Source organism: Phasianus colchicus, chromosome 1 (genome assembly GCF_987193195.1).
Source record: "Phasianus colchicus chromosome 1, bPhaCol1.hap1.1, whole genome shotgun sequence".
In the NCBI taxonomy this organism is placed as follows: domain Eukaryota; kingdom Metazoa; phylum Chordata; class Aves; order Galliformes; family Phasianidae; genus Phasianus; species Phasianus colchicus.
Window position 1 is genome coordinate 7,224,083 of NC_143436.1, and position 19,593 is coordinate 7,243,675.

The 19,593-nt window shown below is 43.7% G+C and overlaps 1 protein-coding gene and 1 long non-coding RNA gene across 4 annotated transcripts; one reads left to right on the forward strand and one right to left on the reverse strand.

Moving 5' to 3' along the window:
* Positions 1-9,960: 9,960 nt before the first annotated feature.
* LOC149919378 (uncharacterized) lies at positions 9,961-13,868 on the reverse strand. Of its 2 annotated transcripts, none has more exons than XR_016463841.1 (4): positions 13,651-13,868; positions 13,227-13,413; positions 11,841-11,919; positions 9,961-11,317 (listed from the first exon to the last, which is right to left on the reverse strand). It is a non-coding gene; the product is annotated as an uncharacterized LOC149919378 (long non-coding RNA). The 2 variants fall into 2 exon arrangements; XR_016463842.1 differs by having other exon boundaries at positions 11,841-11,928.
* A 105-nt stretch (positions 13,869-13,973) lies between these two features.
* On the forward strand, positions 13,974-19,219 carry ECHDC3 (enoyl-CoA hydratase domain containing 3). Of its 2 annotated transcripts, none has more exons than XM_031605331.2 (5): positions 13,974-14,111; positions 14,478-14,599; positions 16,408-16,505; positions 17,656-17,856; positions 18,722-19,219. In XM_031605331.2, exons 2-5 carry the CDS (start codon positions 14,527-14,529, stop codon positions 19,049-19,051), a joined length of 702 nt encoding a protein of 233 aa, XP_031461191.1. In that variant the 5' UTR covers positions 13,974-14,111; positions 14,478-14,526; the 3' UTR covers positions 19,052-19,219. The 2 variants fall into 2 exon arrangements, with proteins under 2 accessions (XP_031461191.1, XP_031460433.1); XM_031604573.2 differs by lacking the exon at positions 13,974-14,111 and adding an exon at positions 14,133-14,263.
* Positions 19,220-19,593: the final 374 nt, after the last annotated feature.

Sequence of the window (19,593 nt, forward strand, 5' to 3'; positions counted from 1 at the left end):
TCACCAAGCTCAAAGGCAAAAGCAGGATGGATGGGTCAACTGCAGGTTGGCCAAGCTCTCTCAGGGCGTTTAACACCAGCAGGCATCCAAGCTCATTTCCCACGGTGGGGCCATCACATGACTGGCAGTAAGTGCCCAAATACGGGGACTGTTGGGCAATTCAGATTCCTGGCTGATGAAGAAAGTGCACTTTCTGCTGAAAGCCGGTGTTTACACCAGGCCTTACTAGGAACCAGTTGCCCAATTTCATCCTGCAAAGAACCTGCAGGACTCTCAGGACAGGGAGACTGTCAGAGGCTGCTGTTACTGAAGGCAACCCTCAGCTGTGGCAAACAAAGCAGCTTTACACTGTATAGCAGTGTGAGCCTTCAAAAACCTTTGGCAAGTGCCTCTGGAGTGCTAACAAGCTTTATCCTGTCACAAAATTATTATGCAAAGAAGACTTTTAGGGAAGATGAGGCACTAAACATCAAATAAAAGGGTTTTTTTACCTTAAAGGAAAGTTTCTTATAATCCAATGATTTACTATCATATTTGGAGGTTTTGCTCCATCCCTAGCCTCAAAATAATATGCAGGGTTCAATACAAGTACACTTCAGATCGATCAACACCATTAAAGGTGGATTTTCTTAAATACTGGGTTGAGGCGAAAGTGAATTTGTGCAAGGACACACATGCCTTGAGATATATGAGTCAATCGGCTTAAAATGTTGTTTTGCTTTGACCTGACAAGGCTTGCTGTCTCTGGCAAGGCATAATCTCTTTTAATATACTACCAGGAAGGTGATGGCTCTTTGAAAATACTTCTGAACTGCAGTTTATCTTGTAGGCTGACACCTTAATAGAAACTGTGCCATCTCTTTGGGAACCCTGTTACAAGCAGCTATTAATAAGGGTTAGTGTTGATTCAGGGGAGAAATGGGAGAAATGGATAGGGAAAGACTCTGAATCTAAGTGTTACAGGTTTTGTGCAGAAGTTTTAAAAAACATGTCAAGGTTTTTAATGCTTCTGAAAACAGACATTGCTGATGGAGATACGTATTTTACTTGATAAACTCCTGAGGTTTTGTCCTAAACATCAATATGTTTTCATAGGAGTGTGCTTCTTTTATTTATCGCCGTCAGCACGATTTAAAGTTGTGCATTTAAGACTCAAGTAAGCTTCTTTGCAAACACTCTTGAGAATGGGATCAAAATGGGAAGAGATTACTTGTAATCTAATTATGTTAGGTTCCATTTGAAGCCCTTCAGTATAAAAATTAAAAGAATACAACACAGCTTTACAATATGCTGTAGTTCACATGGAAACTATTTGAGCCCACATAAATGAGACGTAGGAAAATGCTACATGTTGAGCATTTGCTTTAAGGAAATCTTAATCAGAGGACTAGAATGGTATGGGGGACTAAAAATAAATTATAAGATGTTTACTCCCAATGCCATTAATGTGAAGCTAACCTTCATTTCTCATTATCAGTCCATGGCTTATGTGAAAAAGCTGGTGATCAAAAGTTCTGTATCAAAAAATGAACACCAAACGTACTATAGGTCAGCAAGGTTGTGGCTGGAGCAGCAGTGACACTAAAGATTAGCATCCATTCATGGGACAGACAGTGCATTTCTATTGCTAAGTGGCTGTAATTGAGAAGACAACGTTCAGGTCACTGTGAGGGCTGAAAGGAAACTCATAATCACTAGAGACTGTTTTGGCTAATTCTGCATTTTCACAGTCTTTTTAACAGCAGACAAGTGAATTAAATGAGCTCCCAAAATCTTCTTGACTGGCTATACATCCACTATTCTGAGTTACAGTAAATCAGTAATTAAAGAAAAACCACAGGAACTTGATCTACGAGCTTAGGAAATTCCTACAGAGTCCACTTATGCAGGAGAATGTTGGATTTCTCTTCATATTCTTCTCTGATTTTAGAAAATGACTCAAGCTGCAAAACTCCTGTTCTGGATTTTGCTCTCCACCACGGGAGTCATATTCCAATTCACTGTGAGACTACTGATCATTTTCCAAAGCTGTTTGCAGCCCAGTTCCAAAAGTCTGGGCACCCTTGATGTGATGTTGTAGTATGGGTCTGTCTGATCACAGAACAGCACCGAGGGAATCCTCACCCTATGTGCTCTGCAACCAAAACAAACACATCTGAAACAATGAAAATACAGGTCCTATACCAGTTACTGACCAGATGGTATTGTGAATTGTTGTAATTCATCAGCAAAACAGAGGAAGGAAGTGTTTTAAAGCAAGATTATATTATTTTCCTTAAGTTCTTATTATGAAATCTTCCTGAAGTGAACTTTCAAAACTTCAGAGGGGATGAATGAAACAGGGCAAAGCAGAGCCTCGCTGGGGAGCTGTTAAAAACAAGGGGAAAGTACAGCATGCCACTTAAATAAAGGAAGAACTCATTACCAATTCTCACTTTAGAAAGACATATGAAGAAGAACAGAAGTAACAGAAAAAAAAATAACCAGTAAATTAAAATGTCTGGTGTTTGTGTCTTCTTATTAATTACTCAAAAGCACCCAGGGTCTGCCCTCACACTGGAGGGACATAAGGCTGAAACCTGAGAAAAGAAATAAGGCAAGCAGGGACATATTTACTAGATTGGGAGACAGCAAGATTTAACAAATAACTACCAATAAATTGCCCAGAGATACCTAAGAAAAAATGATGAGAAGAATGCATTTTATTTTTACTGTCATTTAAGAGACAAAATATATTTGAAAACCATGAGAAAAAAAAAAAAAAGTGTCTTAAATGAAAATGACCCCTGACCATTGCGTTCACAGCAGTCAATAAAATACATCCTGTTTTTGTAACTCTCACACAGGCAGAGCCTGGTCTGCATACGCTCTTTCCAGCCAAAGATTTGAAGCATTTCAATTAGAAGTAGGGGATGTGATGGGAAATTCAAGGTACTGCTCCCACTTGAGTTAAGATAAAGGGTGAAATGTGCATTTGGGAACATAAGTTAGTTCATTGTACTGTCTCTCCACTACAACTGGATGATACACAGCACTTAGAAATATCCTCTGACAAGGCCAATGTACCCATTGTATTACTTAATTGAATGACATACAGCTTGGCACTTAAAATACATCCTGGACTTTCCATACAACCATGAAAATCTGTCACACAGGCTGCATCAGACTCTTCTTGATTGTTTTATTCTAGACCATTTGCTCTGAGATACAAAGGCATAATAACATTGTGTTCTGTATCAGTCCTCCCCCAGTTCCTTTCCATAGTTGTGGAGCCCCACCTTGCTGTGCAGAAAGGAATATTATTGCTCTCTGACTAGACTTGGTAGAAGAGCTTGGACATGCCTGAGGGCAGAGGCTCAGAGTAAGCCATAGGTAAGTGGGGTCACAGAAACCACCTTTTAGTGAGACTGCTGAACTCAGCTGCACAACCTGTTCTGTGCAGAATGTAGGAGTAGATGATCTGATCATCTTGTAGCCACCTGGGTTGGACTGATCTCACAAACGTAAGTGTCTACAATGTCTGAGCCTATGAGCAAGCTATGTGTCTGGGCTCCCATCATAGAAGCTGCAGAGCCAGACAAAGGAGTTCAGGTCATGATTCACTTCATTATAAAACAGACACTTTTATTTGACAAGATTAATCACTCTCTAAGCTCTACTGACCAGCTTTTCATTGATTATACTGGGAAGCTACTCGATAAACACCTGCTAAGATTTAGCTGTCTACTTTATAAATACCTGAGCTCAAATTCCATTTGCATTTTGAGACTCCTGATAACATGTTTTCAAGTAAGTATTTAGATGCAAGTTGGGTGTCTAAGCTGCCTTTACAGATAATGGTGATCTGATCAATACCCAATGAATCCCGAGTGCTATTAAGCTAACCAAATGCAGGTACCTCCACTGTCTGCAATGGGAGCTGTGACAGCCTGCTCACAAATAAACACCTACGTGCAGACACCTAAATTTAGGCATCTTAATCTGCGTGCTGAGCCTAACCATCACGTTAGGTAAATGAATTTGCTCCCAGCCAACTTTGTAGAAACACAGGTTTAAAAGTCAGATTTGAATAACTTTGATGAGGAGCAACGGGTTTAGAAAATACAGTCTCAGGTGCACTGAGAATTAAGTAAATACTTGTATAAGAGCCAAACAGGAATCTGTTCTGTGTGTCTGGTCTCTTGTCTTTAAATATATACATACCTCCTACTCAGCTGTTCAGATGACAGAACAGGATCTGCCTTTTTAGAAATAGATCAGGATCATTTGTTGTTCTCACAGTTAAAGCTGATTATCTGTTTTTGAGTAGATAAAATACACTTTGTGATCATTCATCCTCACTGAAAAGATGTTTACCTCGTATTGAAATCCGCTGTAGGGTTGATACTTTCAGTTAACAATTAATCTTAATGATTCTTAGTGTTTCTGTTGCAAATGAAGATCAGGGATTGCTGGGTTCTAATGCCCTCAGCTGATAACACTACGTGCCTGTGTAGCACTAAAGCTCAGCACTTGGTACTGTAGAAAAAAACATCAGCACCACAATCTACTTCTGCCAGAGACAGACCCTGTAACTAAAGGTTTTCAGCACCCATTAAGGCACACTCATACAATGACAATGAGTGTTAGACAAATACCTTGTAATCAGGCAGCACTCCAAATCTGCTCCTGTGTTCACACTGGATATTGCTGATAATTGTCCACTTTCCCATCACATTATCATAGAAAACATAGCTGGAGGGGATACTGAGATGGGCTCATCAACTGCATTCTCCTACCCCCCAGCTGGATCAGCTAGACCTAAAGATTCTAAGCAATTGTATCCATTTTTACAATGTATTAAAGCAGTATATTCTTCTTTTCAGTTTTCTAAGCAGGATCAGACATTGTTTTATTTTCTTTTGGGATATAAATTGTTTAGATCAAAGGAATAAGGAGAAAAAAACACTGCCTTTTGGTCTATTCTGCCTCTTGGACTGAAGGCAGATACAAATTACTTCTCTGTACAAAGAAAATATATGAGTTTTGATTTTGTTTGGTTTGGTTTCCAGCCGTCAAGTTTGGAATAACTAAAAGGTCTTAAGGATATGAAGAGAGGAATTCTTTTGTCAAAAGCCTGTCCTACTCCTAATCATAGTAACAGGCTTGTAAAGCCAGGAATCTATTTCTGAGCACTATCATGCTATGCAGATCTGATAATCTAAACAGGGCCAAACTACCCCCTTGGATGCACATCAGTGTTCTGATAGCAGTAAGCAAAGCTGCAGGGGTACAGCTGAGCAGGGTATGATCACAGGCTGCTACATTTCTCATGCCTCAGTCCCTCACAATGGTGAATCAGCACAGCTATAAGAAGAAAATGGGGATTCCTCAAGGCAAATTCTAATCCCTGCATTAGAAGATGTGAAGACATGGAAGAAACGAACAGGCAGCTCAGTGTGTTACATGAGAGTTCCCTCTGTGTAGGATAACACCTGAGGTGGCCTAGAGCTGATGGAGTGCAGGAACAAGGGACAGCAGAACACCTGAGTTTGTGCCACATGATCAGGAGGTCGACTGCAGACATGTCTGATTTAACCAACATTAGGCATGCTCTAGTTTAGCTTGTAGATAGCTAACCTTAGGTGCTAAACTTAAAGATCTGGGCCGATACTTTCAGTCTGTGACTGGAGACACAATATGCAGTTAGCCTGCTTGAAAAGAAACTTCAGACAGAAAAAAATAAGTAAACAGCAGATGCTCTGGGTGACATCTAAAATGACAGCAGACCCCTTTTCTGGTGCAGCCAAGTCTCAAATGTGAATAAAGCAACTCATGAGAGTAGCTGCAGAGACAGGAGTGACAACCATCCCCACAACCTTTCTAGTTTGGGCTCGACTTTCCCCCATCCTTATTGGCTGTTTGTTACAGCCTCTGCCCTCAAAATGTCTTTCCATCAGCTTCGCTCCACTCCTGACACTGCTGATACTCCTCATTATCTCTTCTCCTCTCTCTTTTCCATTTACATTCTCACAAGTAGTCTCACTTCACCGAAATACTGCATAACATGTTTATTACTCAAATCACTGCCTTCACTGTGTGTGTGTAAATCAAGCTGCTTTCTCCAGGTTTGAGCTTTTTTGGAGCAGGAACTAAGAGTGTCTTGTATGGAGGAACCGCATCCTTTCTCAGGCGTATGTAATGGCCATGATTTACCTTCCTAATATCCCTGTAATTGCTCTTCTGTAAGTTGATTCAGACCTGAGACTCCACAGATTTTATTAGCGCTGCACACCCAAAAGCTGAAAATGAAGCCTTCCTGGCCTGCAAGGCAGATCTTTTCATGTCCTTAGCAATTAAAATGAAACCTCCTTCCACTGTTAACAGCCAAATTGGTATTTTCATGCAAAACATGAAGAACCTGAAAAACCTTACAGCCATAATCAATTTGTATCAACATATTTGTTTCTCCCTAGATGTCCAAATACATGCTGTTCATCTCCATGAAGGTTCTGGCTGTGTAGCAGTTGAGATGCTCATGTTCCTAGAGCTGAATGTGCCAGAACCACAAAAGTCATGCACTTAGCACTGAAACACACGGGCAATAGTGATAGGACAAGAAGGAAGCCAGTCTATGATTCTATGAAATAAGAAGAAAAAAACTGGAATTTAGATCCAATGCCAGCTAGAAATGGCCCCTTTTTTTTAGCCACCTCCAGAATTAAGCACATCAATAGTTATGGAGGACAAATGTGGATAGTCATGTTTTAAAACAAGAGATATAATAAATTACATTATTTTAAAGATATCTAGCCAAATCCCCATCTTTTGCATACCGTACAGATCTTGTTGGAAAAATGCTAGATTTAAGTAAATTGATGTCAGTGGGATTGAATAGGGTGTAAATTGGGGAAGGATTTGATTTCCTTGCCTCTGATGAGAATAGAGGGGAAATCAGCGTGCTGCTGCTGCTTGTGGAACCCAAGCAAAAGTTTCTCATATAAGTAGAATGAAAAAGTGAAACTAAAAGCAAAGATAAATTAGCCAGTTGGCTGTTTAAAATTCACTGACCTCTAATGAATCAATAATGTGACTAGTTCATTATAATGTTCACTGACAAGCTCACTGCCATGTTAAGAATCTTCCAGTGCTAATCAGCTCAGCTCTCAATAATGCAGCAGCGTGGTAATGAATATCACCAGTACACCATAGTGTGACTGTGTTGTGAGAGGGTATTCTCCATGAAAACAACAACATGATTTTAAAGGTAACTGGCATTATTTTAGCCTGCTTCCCTTTGAAATATGATCATTCCACTTGTCTCCTTTTACATCTGACAGCAGGTTAGGGTTTGCTGTGATCTTCAGTATCACCTGTCTTAAGAACACTGACAGCTGGATACAGAAGAGAGGAGCAGCTAATAGGAGAAAAAGCTGCAGACTTCACTTAGCAGTCACCTGCAGTCCCTGACCTGCCACCAAGTGCATTCTTCACATCGCAGCACATGCTGCTCAATTAACAGACAGGATGACAGGAGAAGTTGTGGGGGAGTAAGAGGGGGAATTGTAGGGGACTCAAAGTGCTAGGGACAAGGCAATACAACTTATTTCTTCAGCAACAGAACCTGTAACAACTGTTTCCTACAGATTTGAATTCAGTACTGCACTGAACAGTAACACAAGTTTCCCCTTATCTAAAATCCCCTCTCTCCCAATGCTTTCATTTGACACATATCCAGACTCACTGTATTCTCAGCTTCCTTCCGTGCCCCGAGCTCCTCGTGGAGCGAGAGCAGGGCTGTGCCTGGCTCTGAGCTGTGGACACATCATGCTGTTCATTGACTCGAGATGGACAGCCGTGGATCTCAGTCCTCAGAGCAAGCATTTATTTCTGCCTTTTTGTTCTTCCCAGCAAAAATTGTCCAGAAATCTTTCAGTTCCTCTCCTAACCTCCCTGTCTGCATGACTGGCGAACATCAGAATTCGCTGCAGCTTCTTTTTCCTTCAAAATTAAAACTAAACCTTTTACTGTTAAAACTGTCTCTTTTAATTTGTGAGTTAGCATTCTCTAAACACAGAATCATTTTCTTTGCTCATTATGTATTAATATTTCTTCTGCCTGGAAACAGGAACCATCAGCACTTTGACACAGAGACGTACAGGATGTTTCTCCACGATATCAAACAGCTGTGTTGAATCACTCACCCCCTTCTTAGTGCCAACACACTGTGAATTTAACATGTGTGACCTTGCAAAGATAAACCAGCACAGCAGTTCCAGGCTTAGAGCACTGAAGGCACCGGGTTGGACCACATCATTTCAGTTGGCACTGGTGGGATATCATGTGCCCAGCATCACAGCCCTCACTCCAGCATTAGGGCTGGGTCTCAGCACTAGGGGCTGAGGTCCCCATTTCCATCTTCTCCCTAGCACTGTGCATGTAGGATGTCAGGGGGGGAAATTAGACACAGCACAAGGGAGGGAAGATGTACAGCAGGTTAAGTTGCCTTGCAAGGGGTTAAGCCCCTTGCAAGAAATGTTTTGCCTGAGGACACCTGAAAGTAGGTTCCCCCTCCAGCCCCATCTAGTACTGATAGACTACAGCTTCTCACTGAATTCAGTCTGTGACTACACTAGCTGTATAGCCAAGGCAAGTGTTATCTCCGTGGAACTTTTGGCTTTGTTGGTAGTGCCCATAGGAACTCTTAACCACTAAGATTCTGTTGCTTCTCCCATACATCTGTAAAAATCACAATCATTTGAAAGATGTCGGTACTCCTATCAGATAAAAGTCCCACTCCATTGAAAACAAATGAATATTTTCCCTGGTTATAATGCGGTATCTCTGGTAGCTTCTATAGGGAAACAAGAAAAAGAATGAAAGAATACACAGAGCTGAAATCTGGCCAAAGGACAGGAAACAGGTGTACAGGAAGAGTCCAGAAAACTGAATGCATTTTGGTACGGGAAGAAGTCTCTGGCAGAGGGGAGGATGAGGTGGGCAGAGGCTGTAATTCTGCAGTGAGAATTGCTGTTTGCAGAACTGAATGGGAAGAAAGCCAAGCAAGCAAAGTAGCTTTTGCCAAGGAGGGAGAGGTTTAGGCAAACTGTTGCTGTGGGCCCCTAATGGCAGCTCCAATTTAGGTCTTCTTTCACAGCATCTGAATGGTTTCCCTTGGCTCCCTGTGCAATCCACAGAGGGGAGAGGCAGCTCTGAGAGGCACTGGGAGCATTAGATGCAGGCACTGACCAGCCCTCGGGAGAACACAGCTCTACTGTGTTTAGGGAGCCTTGCAAGATTAAGTATCAAAATCCAGAAACAAAAGTTACATATTCTTAGGACAGGAATGAATGCCTTCTTTTTATCATTTGTTACCGCATCCCACGTATTTCACAGCTCTGATCATTGCTCCATCTTAAGAATCTCATAATTGAAAGGCACGTGAGAAAAATCTAATGCTAAAGCCAGGGAAATATGAATCGCTTAAATGCCTCTGAGGTGAGGACAATGAAGGATGAAAAATAAGCGTGGGGAGGATGAAAGAAAAACAGCAAATAAGGAGGAGCGGTTAGAGGTCCTGTGACAAAAGAGCTTTGATCGCTGCCCTGTTCTGCGAGCTGAAGGCTGCAGACAGGCGATGCGTGGAGCAGTGCTGCCACACAGTGACTGGAAATCGAGCACTGCAGCAGTAATTTCACAGCTTTATGTTTAATGCCAAAGCCTAGCAGGACACTGCCTTGTTTGCTGAAAGAACGCTGAATGGAACTACAGGAGGCAGTGTTGCTGCCAGGTAAGGACCTAACCTGAGCCTGACTGGAGCGGCAGATGCTGAGCTGCTCATCCTGCTTCAGTTTATTACAAATTATCAATAGCAGCCATAGAGTTAAGCCTGGATTCAAGTCTTTTCTCTTAGCAGAATAATCAATATAATAATTAAAAATAATCACTTTCTCTTAGAGAACAGACTAAGGTGTTCTGATAGTCTGATATATATTCATTCTGTAGAAGATTCTGAACTACTAGAAAGCAGTCCTCAACTGGAGGAGGAATTCATGACATGCCTTTCTGTGACTATAGAAATACTTCCAAAGGGAAAAAACAAGGATAGGATCCCAGTTAAGGCATTAAAATCATACAAGTTCCAGGAATAAGCAGAGCAAAGAACCCCTAGCTTAGAAAATCCCAGCCCAAGTGAGGATTGTCCTGAAGTTCCCGTTTCAGCCTTCTCTTTTCCAGGCTGAACAAACCCTGTCCTTTCAGCTTATCTTCAAAGGAGAGGTGCTCCAGCCCTCAGATCATCCTCATGGCCCTCTTCTGGACCCTCTCCAACAGCTCCACATCTTACCTGTGGTGGGGGCCCACAGACTTGGATACAGTACTCTAGATGGGGCCTCATGAAGGCAGAATAGAGGGGGACAATCCCCTTCCCTCCTTGCCACTCCTCTTCTGATGGAACCCAGGATACCATCGGCCTCCTGGGCTGTGAGCACACACTGGTGGCTCATGTTAAGCTGTAAGTCAACCAGGACCCCTAAGTTCTCCCCAGCAGAGCTACTCTCAAAGAGTTCTTCTCCCACGGTGTATACATATTTGGGATTACCACGACCCAAGTGCAAAACCTTGCACTTTGCTTTGTTGAACCTCATTATATTGAACCTCATTAGGTTCACAAGGTCCCACTGTTTGAGTTAGCAAGGTCCCTGTGGATGGCATCCCTTCCTTGATATAACCACATCACTCAGCTTAGTGCCATCAGCAAACTTGCTGAGGGTGCACTCAATCTCATCATCTATATCACTGATAAAGATTTTAAAGAGTACTGGACCCAAGACAGACCCCTGGAGGATACAACTCATTACAAACCTCCACCTGAACATAGAGCCATTGAGCTCAACCCTCAACTGTGACCTTCCAACCAATTCGTTATCCTTCTAAGACTCCACACTTCAAAGCCATATCTCTCCAATTTAGAGATAAGGATGTGGTAGGGGACCATGTAAAAGGCTTTGTAGAAGTCCAGGTAGTTGACATCAGTTGCCTTCCCTTTGTCCACCAATGCTGTCTCTCCATCATAGAAGGCCACCACGTTGGTCATGCACAACCTTCTCTTGGTGAAGCCGTGCTGGCTGTCTCAGATCACCTGCTCATCACTCATTGCCTTAACATGTCTTCCAGGAGGATCAGCTCCATGATCTTCCCAGGCACAGTGATAACGCTCATCAGCCTGTAGTTCCCTAGATTTTCCTTCCTTTCTTTCTTGTAAATGGAAGTGATGTTGCCCTTTTTCCAGTCCCCAAGGACAAAGGAATCGTGGAAGTGTCAGCCAGGAGACTTTTGGCTAAAAAGGAATATCAAAACCTTTTGTCATCTTTTCTTCAAGCAGTCCCAGAGGGTTCCACATCAGAGAAACCACCATGCACTGATCTTTCTCTTTGCTAGCAGAATGCACTAAGCAGGAAAATAAATTCTTTTCCTTGGCCTGGGTGTAAGAACAGGGCTTTCTTCTCCCTGTTGTTGTGGAACTACTACACACCCGACAAGAATTTAAGCTGCAAAGGTGCTGAACCCCTCTGGCTCCCAGCGGGATTTGAATGATTTCAGCAGTGTTGAAAACCAGGTCACAAGATCCTCTGGGAATGCCAGGTTGGTGCATTTCATGAGAAATCATTTGCATGAAACTCTGCAGGCGATATGCCTGCCTCACACTCCATAGTATAGTCCCAAGTTTTCATCACAGTACTCCAATTAATGGGTAGAAGTGTCTTCAGGTATATATTTACTCATTTATGTGTGTATGCACACGCACCCACGCTCACATATACACAGAGCTTCTCTTTAGCAGTTTTACATTTCAGTCTCACCTTAGCAAGGTCTGCCCACTGATATTGGCCACCACTGACCATCGGGGTGAAGCAGGAACTCCTGAGATAAACGTCATATCTGCAATCACTGAAAGTCAAGGAAATAAAGACACAGACAATTAAGCCTCATAAAGAGAGGGATTCTACATGCTATTCTTGTTGTCTGTGCATCTTATCTAGCAACATTTGAATGAGGACCCAAGAGTTCCTTATGACAGCTAAATGCACTTGAAATTCAAAACATCTTTTGCTAGTGCTGTGTGATACCCTGAAAAGCTTCTGTAATGATCTAACAATGAAATTGCATTATGGCTCTTATCATTTCCCTTTTCATTTCATATGAAAGATTAATAGAGATAAAGGTTAGAAAAGCCCTGTCTGCTACTTGCAATCCCGGCTCCTAGTTGTCTCCAGTTGGAAGTGTGAGCTCAGTCCTAACTGCAATGCTGCTAACAAATGCTATAAAAAGGAAAGCTGCCTGAAATTCAAAAAAAAAAAATTCAACGCTTTCTCAGAGAAGGCAGCAGTAAGTCTGTTTAAAGCACTGGGAAAGCTGCAGCCAAAAAAAATCTATGTTGGAGGAGGGTGTGAAAGGAAACGAGGCTGTCAATCAAAGTGGAAAAGAACAGGATTTCCAGGGAGCTGCAAATGCTATATTTAAAAGAAGCTATTTGAAGAATACGGAAAAAGGTATTTCATTGCAAGTGGACAGAACAAGAAAACAGAACAAGAAAACAGAGAAAGAGAAGGAATTGGGGGGGGGGGGGGGGAGGAAGTAAAGAAAAAAAAAAAAAAAAGATTGCAATTCAGAAGGCCAGCTTTAAAGATGATTGCAGGAGGTTACTTGCCAGTGTTGCCCGGGAATGCAAACTCCTCCCAGAAATGGAACACATTGTGTTCTCTGTGCGTTTGCCTTTGCCACACCAAGGACTCTGAGAACTACTGTGACCAATTTAAAATGATTTATTCTTCTAAACAGGCTTTTTTTTTTTTTTTTTTTTTTTTTTTTTTGCCACAGACTCATATATTAAAAGTAAATTTTGGCGAAGCACAAAGAACCATGAGAAAATGAAAACGGGTAAGTGGAGAAAGTCCAGCCCAGACCCAACTCTCAGACCTATAAGTGCTCTTCAACATTTATAAAATAATTCATATTTCTATACTAGTAAAACCACAAAACCCACTGATCAGAGGCACACTCACAAAAATGAGGACATAAAGGAGGAGGAATACAGATTATCATTTGCAGGGAAGATCTGCTGGACATATATCTATTTTATTTTAGAGTACGTGTGGCTCTGACAAAAAGTGGAGAACAAACAACCTTGACTGTGTATAAAATACATGAATTGTGAATACTTTCCTCTAGCATTTAGGAAAGGATACGTGATGAGTAGGTGTGATAAATAAGAATTGTGACCAGGGCACCCTGCATCTCCTTGAATAATGCTGCTTGGTCTTTGCTTAACATCTCCTAGCAGATGAGATTGTTTGCTGGCTGCTGCTTCTACACAGCTGCTTCTTTCCCAGGAGACTGCCTGAGCCAGGTGTGAAGAGAGAGAGGTCATCACTCCTGTGAGTAAAGCAGAATGAAAGAAGTGTGAGAGGTTCTATTGCAAAGTGACACTTTTTGGAAGAACTATTTCAAGTAATGAGGGCGTGCAGAGAGTTTAGGTGCAGAAAGGCTGCTCTCAGGTCTCCCCAGAGCCTCCTCTTCTCAAACTGAACAGCCCCAGCTTTCTCAGCCTGTCCTCACAGGGGAGGTGTTCCATGCCTTGGTCCGTCACTTCCCACAGGAAGGAGAACACACCTGGTGAGTTATTCCAAACGAAGAAGAGGACTGTACTCCCAATTGCAGTGTGCAGGCTCGTTCTGGAGAAGAGGTTTTGCTTTTTCCTCTTATTAACTCATATAGCACAGAACAGTGCAGTAAAATGTACGTCTCTGAAATCTTCAAACAGAAGACGTAGCCATACACCTCCCATCAAGCCGTACGTTGTAATGCACAGAAGCCTGTTGTTCTTCAGTGGAACCACGTCATTTATTTGGTCCCTTCCACGAGTGCCGCGTCCTTCCAGGCCGAGGCCCTGCAAGAGCACAGCGGGGCCGACCATCCGCTCCCCGCCCCGCTGCCGCCTCACCCCGACGCGGGGCGCCGTGCGCACTCCGCGCTGCGGGCGCTGCCTCCCGGCTCCGCTCCCCGCTCACTGAGCCCGGAGACGCCGCCGACCGAAGTCCCGCGGCTGCAGAGGCATCGGCGCCGGGCTAGGGGTCAGCAGCGAGCCGCAGCGCGCGGAGCTGATGGCGGCGGCCGCCGCGCTGTGGCGGTGCAGCGGGCCCCGGGCCCGGCCCCTGGCCGCGGCCTGCAGCAGCGCGGCGGGAGGAGCGGCGCTGACGCTGCGGCGGCAGGCGGGGGGCGTGCGGTGAGGCGGCGGGGCGCGGTGCCGCGCGGGGTGCGCGGCGCTCACGGGGCGCTCGGAGCGGCACCGGGGCGAGGGGACGGCGCGGTTCGGGTGGCCGGGGCCGCGGGAAGGTTCCTCCGTGTCCGTTCTGAGCACCGCGGGCTTCCGAAGGCGGACGCGCCGCGGCCGTGAGGGGGTTCGTCTTTCACCGAGGCGCTCAGCTTTTGCCTTGCAGAAACATTATCCTGAACGACCCCGGGAAGCGGAACGCCCTGTCGCTCTCCATGCTGCGGGCGCTGAAGGAGGACCTCCTGCACGACGTCAAGAGCAAAGAGCTCCGTGTCATCGTCATTTCGGGTATTGCCTCCGTGCGGAGCTGAGCGAGGCGGGTGGGATGCGAAGGGACGGGGTGACGTGCGGCGTGGGGCTGAGGATTGCACGGAGTTACTGAAAATGGGAACTGAGGGGTTTTCATGCGCCCTGCCAGGAGCCTTCCCTGTCAGACCAGCGTGCTTTGACTTCCACGTGCTTCATCCCTCTTCTGGAATATGGCATTGACAGTTGATGGAGTTTTGCTTTGTTCTTGTTGATAATTAACACGGGTGCAAAGGAGCGCTGTTGAAACACTCGTCGGAATGCTGGTGTGTCCGTCAGGTCACAGCGCTGTGTTTGCAGAGTCAATAAGCCACGTTCTGGTAGCTGTCAGACTGAGAACGAACACTTCTGGGTGCTGGCCTTCGTGCAGAAACAGGCTGAAGAAATCTCAGCAGACTTGTCAGGGTTGCTGTCAATCTTCAACACTTTGCAGCAGATTCCTCTTCAGTGAGGCACAAATGTAGATGTGATTAATTTCCAGATGATGTCGCTGTGATGCAGTGAGCTGAGGGATGCTAAGCGTGTGGTCGTTGCTAAATGCTGTCTGCTCTATTGCTAATCTGGTCTATAAGAAATACGTAGGTGAGGTGGCATCTTCGTAGTTATAGTTGGAAATGTTGCATCCATAAAGGTACCTGAGAAGCTCTGAAGGATTAAGATTTAGGAGGAAGTTTTTCACTCAGAGGGTGATGAAGCACTGGAACAGGTTGCCCAAGGAGGCTGTGGATGCCCCATCCCTGCAGGCATTAAAGGCCAGGCTGGATGTGGCTCTGGGCAGCCTGGTCTGCTGGTTGGTGACCCTGCACACAGCAGGGGGTTGAAACCAGATGATCATTGTGTTTCTTTTCAACCCAGGCCATTCTATGATTCTGTGATTAAAAAGCTTTAGGTCGGTTTATTTTTATGGCAGGAATCTTCATAAGAAAGGAAAACTGTTGTAGATACAGTTATCCATAAAGGGTGCTTTGTTCTTAGCTGCCCCTTGAGGAAAGCAAACCCAAAACATAGATTGACGGATTCCTGTTCCTTTTTCTACCCAAGCCCTGGAGAAGCTTTTTGGGGTTCTTAGGTGAATGTTAGCAGTGAAGGAACAAAGGGACTGCCCTCCTGGTTGTCCAGCAGAAGAACCTTTTATTTGATTGTTAGATTAATGCATGACACAGAAATCTGGATGGTGAGGTGCTGGAACAGCTGCCCAGAGAGGCTGTGGATGCCCCATCCCTGGAGGTGTTCAAGGCCAGATTGGATGGGGCCCTGGGCAGCCTGGTCTGGTATTAAATGGGGAGGTTGGTGGCCCTGCATGTGGCAGGGGGGGTTGGTGACTGATGATCCTTGAGGTCCCTTCCAACCCAGGCCATTCTGTGATTCTGTGATTGATTAATTCTTCATACAGCAAATGGGGAACACTGTGTTTGTTTAGTGTGAGAGCAGAGCAGTTTGTTGGCACTCTGGCTGACTAGTTTGTATTGTACCAAGGAGAAGTTCAGGGTGGTGTCTTACCAGAAACTAGGCTCAGAAGTGTAAAGAGCCTTATTTTTAACAGAGTTAACTTGAAATGGAGGTAGAACGAGGCCTTTGAAAATGTTTATTGGCATATCAGTTAAATGCTGCATTTGGCAATTCCAAGTTGTTGTAAAACCCAGAAGGAAATATATAGGAACTGAGTGCAGATTCTCCCTCCCCAGCCTCCTTTTGATGACCACTGACACTTCTGTACCTTTAATGGGGTATTGACACAACTCTTGGTTTCTTGATTAGTTTAGTCTAATTTTTTATTTAATTCTTCACAGCTGAAGGACCCGTATTTTGTTCTGGTCATGATTTAAAGGAGCTGTCAACCCAAGATGATGTGAAGCATCATACCCAAGTATTTGAAGTATGTGCAGAGGTAAGCAGATCTTGCCACCCTGGTTTGCCTGGCATGAAGAGCAAGTAGTGATGCTGGTATATATTAATACCTGATCCTGGTGAAATCGTGTTTCTCTTTGTGCAAATAAAAGTGCTAGAATGCAAACTTGCATTTTTACTACAATGGGTATCATCATGGTTGTGCTTCAGCTGTTTCCCCATGTATTTATTAACGTTAGTAATACTATGTGGTGCAGTATCTGAGAACTCAGTATTCTCTACAGAAGAGTTTGAGACAGCTCAGAGTATCACTTCTCCAGAGGCTTCTCAAATACGTAACTTTTTAAACAAAGTGAGACAAAATCTGATGAGATTCAAAACTGAATGTAGGTAACTTAAGTAACATAACATTTGCTGAACTTTATCTACTGGAGAATTTGAGGTAGTAGATGAAAATTTTTCTTGCTACACTGTGCTAATGATATTTTTTTAAATCCAGATAATGACAGTAGTCAGTTAAATAGCACTTTCTATCTGCAAGTACTGAAATTAGTTGAGTTTGTTGATCTCCACTGTAATTAAGGTGATACTGAGTTAGAAAAGTTAGACAAATTTGTCTTTCTTAACTTCTTCCATCTAAAGCTTGATAACCCCCTGCCCAGCTTTAGGGAGAGAGATTACCCATCCTAGAAAGACATCCAGTCTTGAGATGGCTGTGTCTGGGTGAAATCAACCCAGGCTCAACACCATGTAGAAAACAGCAATAGGTTCTCCTAAGTCAGTTTTCCATTACAGGGCTAATGAATGTGGGGGTGATGTGTCTCAGATACCACTTTCCACATCCAGGAACACTGGGCCTGCAGTGCAGAGAGATATGCTAGCTCCATGCAGATTTAATTCAAGTGTTTTTACCTTTGTTTCTCGTGCTTTCCATTTCTATTGGAGTTAGCAAGACTAACTTAGGCTTCATAAACACAGCTGAGCAGCTACTGAAACAGCAGTGGTTTTGTGCATTAAGGCACACCAAATAAAGTCAGTTATGCAGAGAGCTTGTATCTTTGACTGAACTCAAGTCTGTGAAACTGAAAGTACACACAGTGACATCAGTCCTGTGAAGCAGGTGCAAGTTTTAATACAGCCACTGCTTAACCTTGAGGACTAACCGGTCCCTTATTTTTGTGTGCATACAGGTTATGACTTTAATCCAGAGACTTCCAGTACCAGTGATTGCCAAAGTGAATGGCTTGGCCACGGCAGCAGGCTGTCAGCTAGTGGCAAGCTGTGACATTGCGGTAGCAAGTGAGAAATCACGCTTTGCTACTCCTGGAGTAAACATTGGATTGTTTTGCTCCACACCAGCTGTGGCCCTGGGCAGATCTCTTCCAAGAAAGGTAGGCTTCTTTCTCAGGTACTCTGTAATTTTGCAGTAAGTAGGATCCAATGCTGGGAGTTTCAGTTCCATTGCCTTAACTTCATCGTCCTGCAGTATGACATTCAAAATACTTTGTTGCGAAAAACATGCTCATAATGCCTTGGACTAAGGAAAAAATGAGATGACCTCTGTTTAGGGAAAGCAGCTTCCCACTGATGTGATTCCAACCAGTAGGAATTTGTATCAGCAACACACCAGCTCAGCAATCCCTCTCCTTTCCAGCAGTCAGTGCTTTAGACAACGATGTTCTCCCCTTGATGAGAAACCTCTGTGAGTTCAGGATACCAATCCCACTGAGCTGTCAGTTCCTGCCAGGCAGTGACATTTCACTGCCAGCATGATCTGCCTGGGTTTAGCTCAAGTTACTGTAAATAGCATCTGAAACCCTCCTGCACCTTCTTCCGTAGTTATTTCCTACTGCTTGTACTACACGTCTCTCACTGCATAAGCAATAGTGTGATCTGTAAAGCCTCCATAAACAAGAAATTTTAAATTGTGATCCACATAGATTCTTGCAGACAGCCTCTTGAGGTGCAGTAGGACTCTGCTGAGATGTGAGGACAAATGGATGAAAGCTTCAACTTCAAATTTCCTATCCTAAGGCAGATACTTTCAGAAACTCTGCATTAGACTTAATAAGGGCTTCATTACTTATTATTCTGTGCGCAGCTTAAAATACTAAGCTGGATTGTTTGGCTTTGTGGAGGACCATCCACATTGTTCTCTATTCCTACTGCAGTTACCAGAGATTCTGAGCTTTTGGAGAAGAAAAAAAGCAGTGGGGCAGTTGAATTGACTTAACATGGTTATCTTTTCTTGATCAGGTAGCACTGGAAATGCTTTTCACGGGTGAGCCTCTTTCTGCCCATGAAGCGTTAATGCATGGGCTTGTCAGCAAGGTGGTACCAGAAGACAAGCTGGAAGAAGAGACCATGAGAATCTCTCAGAAGATCTGTGAAAGCAGCAAATCTGTCCTGGCACTGGGGAAAGCCACCTTCTACAGACAGATGGCTCAGGACCTTGATACTGCTTACAAAATAACCTCTCAGGTCATGGTAGATAATTTGACTTTGAGGGATGGGCAGGAAGGTATCGAAGCCTTCATTCAGAAACGCAAGCCTGTCTGGTCACACGCTCAGGACAAGAAGAAATGAATGCTGTTTCTAAGCTAAGCTTAGCTGTGCTTCCATGATTCTTCACACAGTTGCCTTTGGGAAATATATTTCTGTTCTTACTGAAAGTTTAATTTCTTAACATACACAATGCCAAAGCCACAATAAATTATTTCTAAGCACACGTAATAAATTTTAAGAAAAATCAGACCAAATGCTTGTTTTTTTCAGCAATTAAACTCATCTATGGTTTCAGAAAGAACTCCATGCTACAAAAATCAGTTTGATGTGTCCCAGGTGATATATGGAATTGCAGGGACTGAGAGAGAACTCAGATCACCCTGTTGAGTTACTTGCCTTGCTCACTGCTCCTGAGCATTCTCGGCATCATGCTAACAGCCATCATGCTGCCAGGCTTGCCTGTTATTTTGAACTGAAAAACTGTCAACAGTTTTGTCGTTGGGCCACAGAGGTACCACATGGAGGTAGAAGAAACCGAGGCCAAGTTTTATTTGATATAGTTGCAGCCAGCCTGTTTCAGAATGTTCCTTAGTTCTGGATGAGAATTTCCGTTTGTCTATATT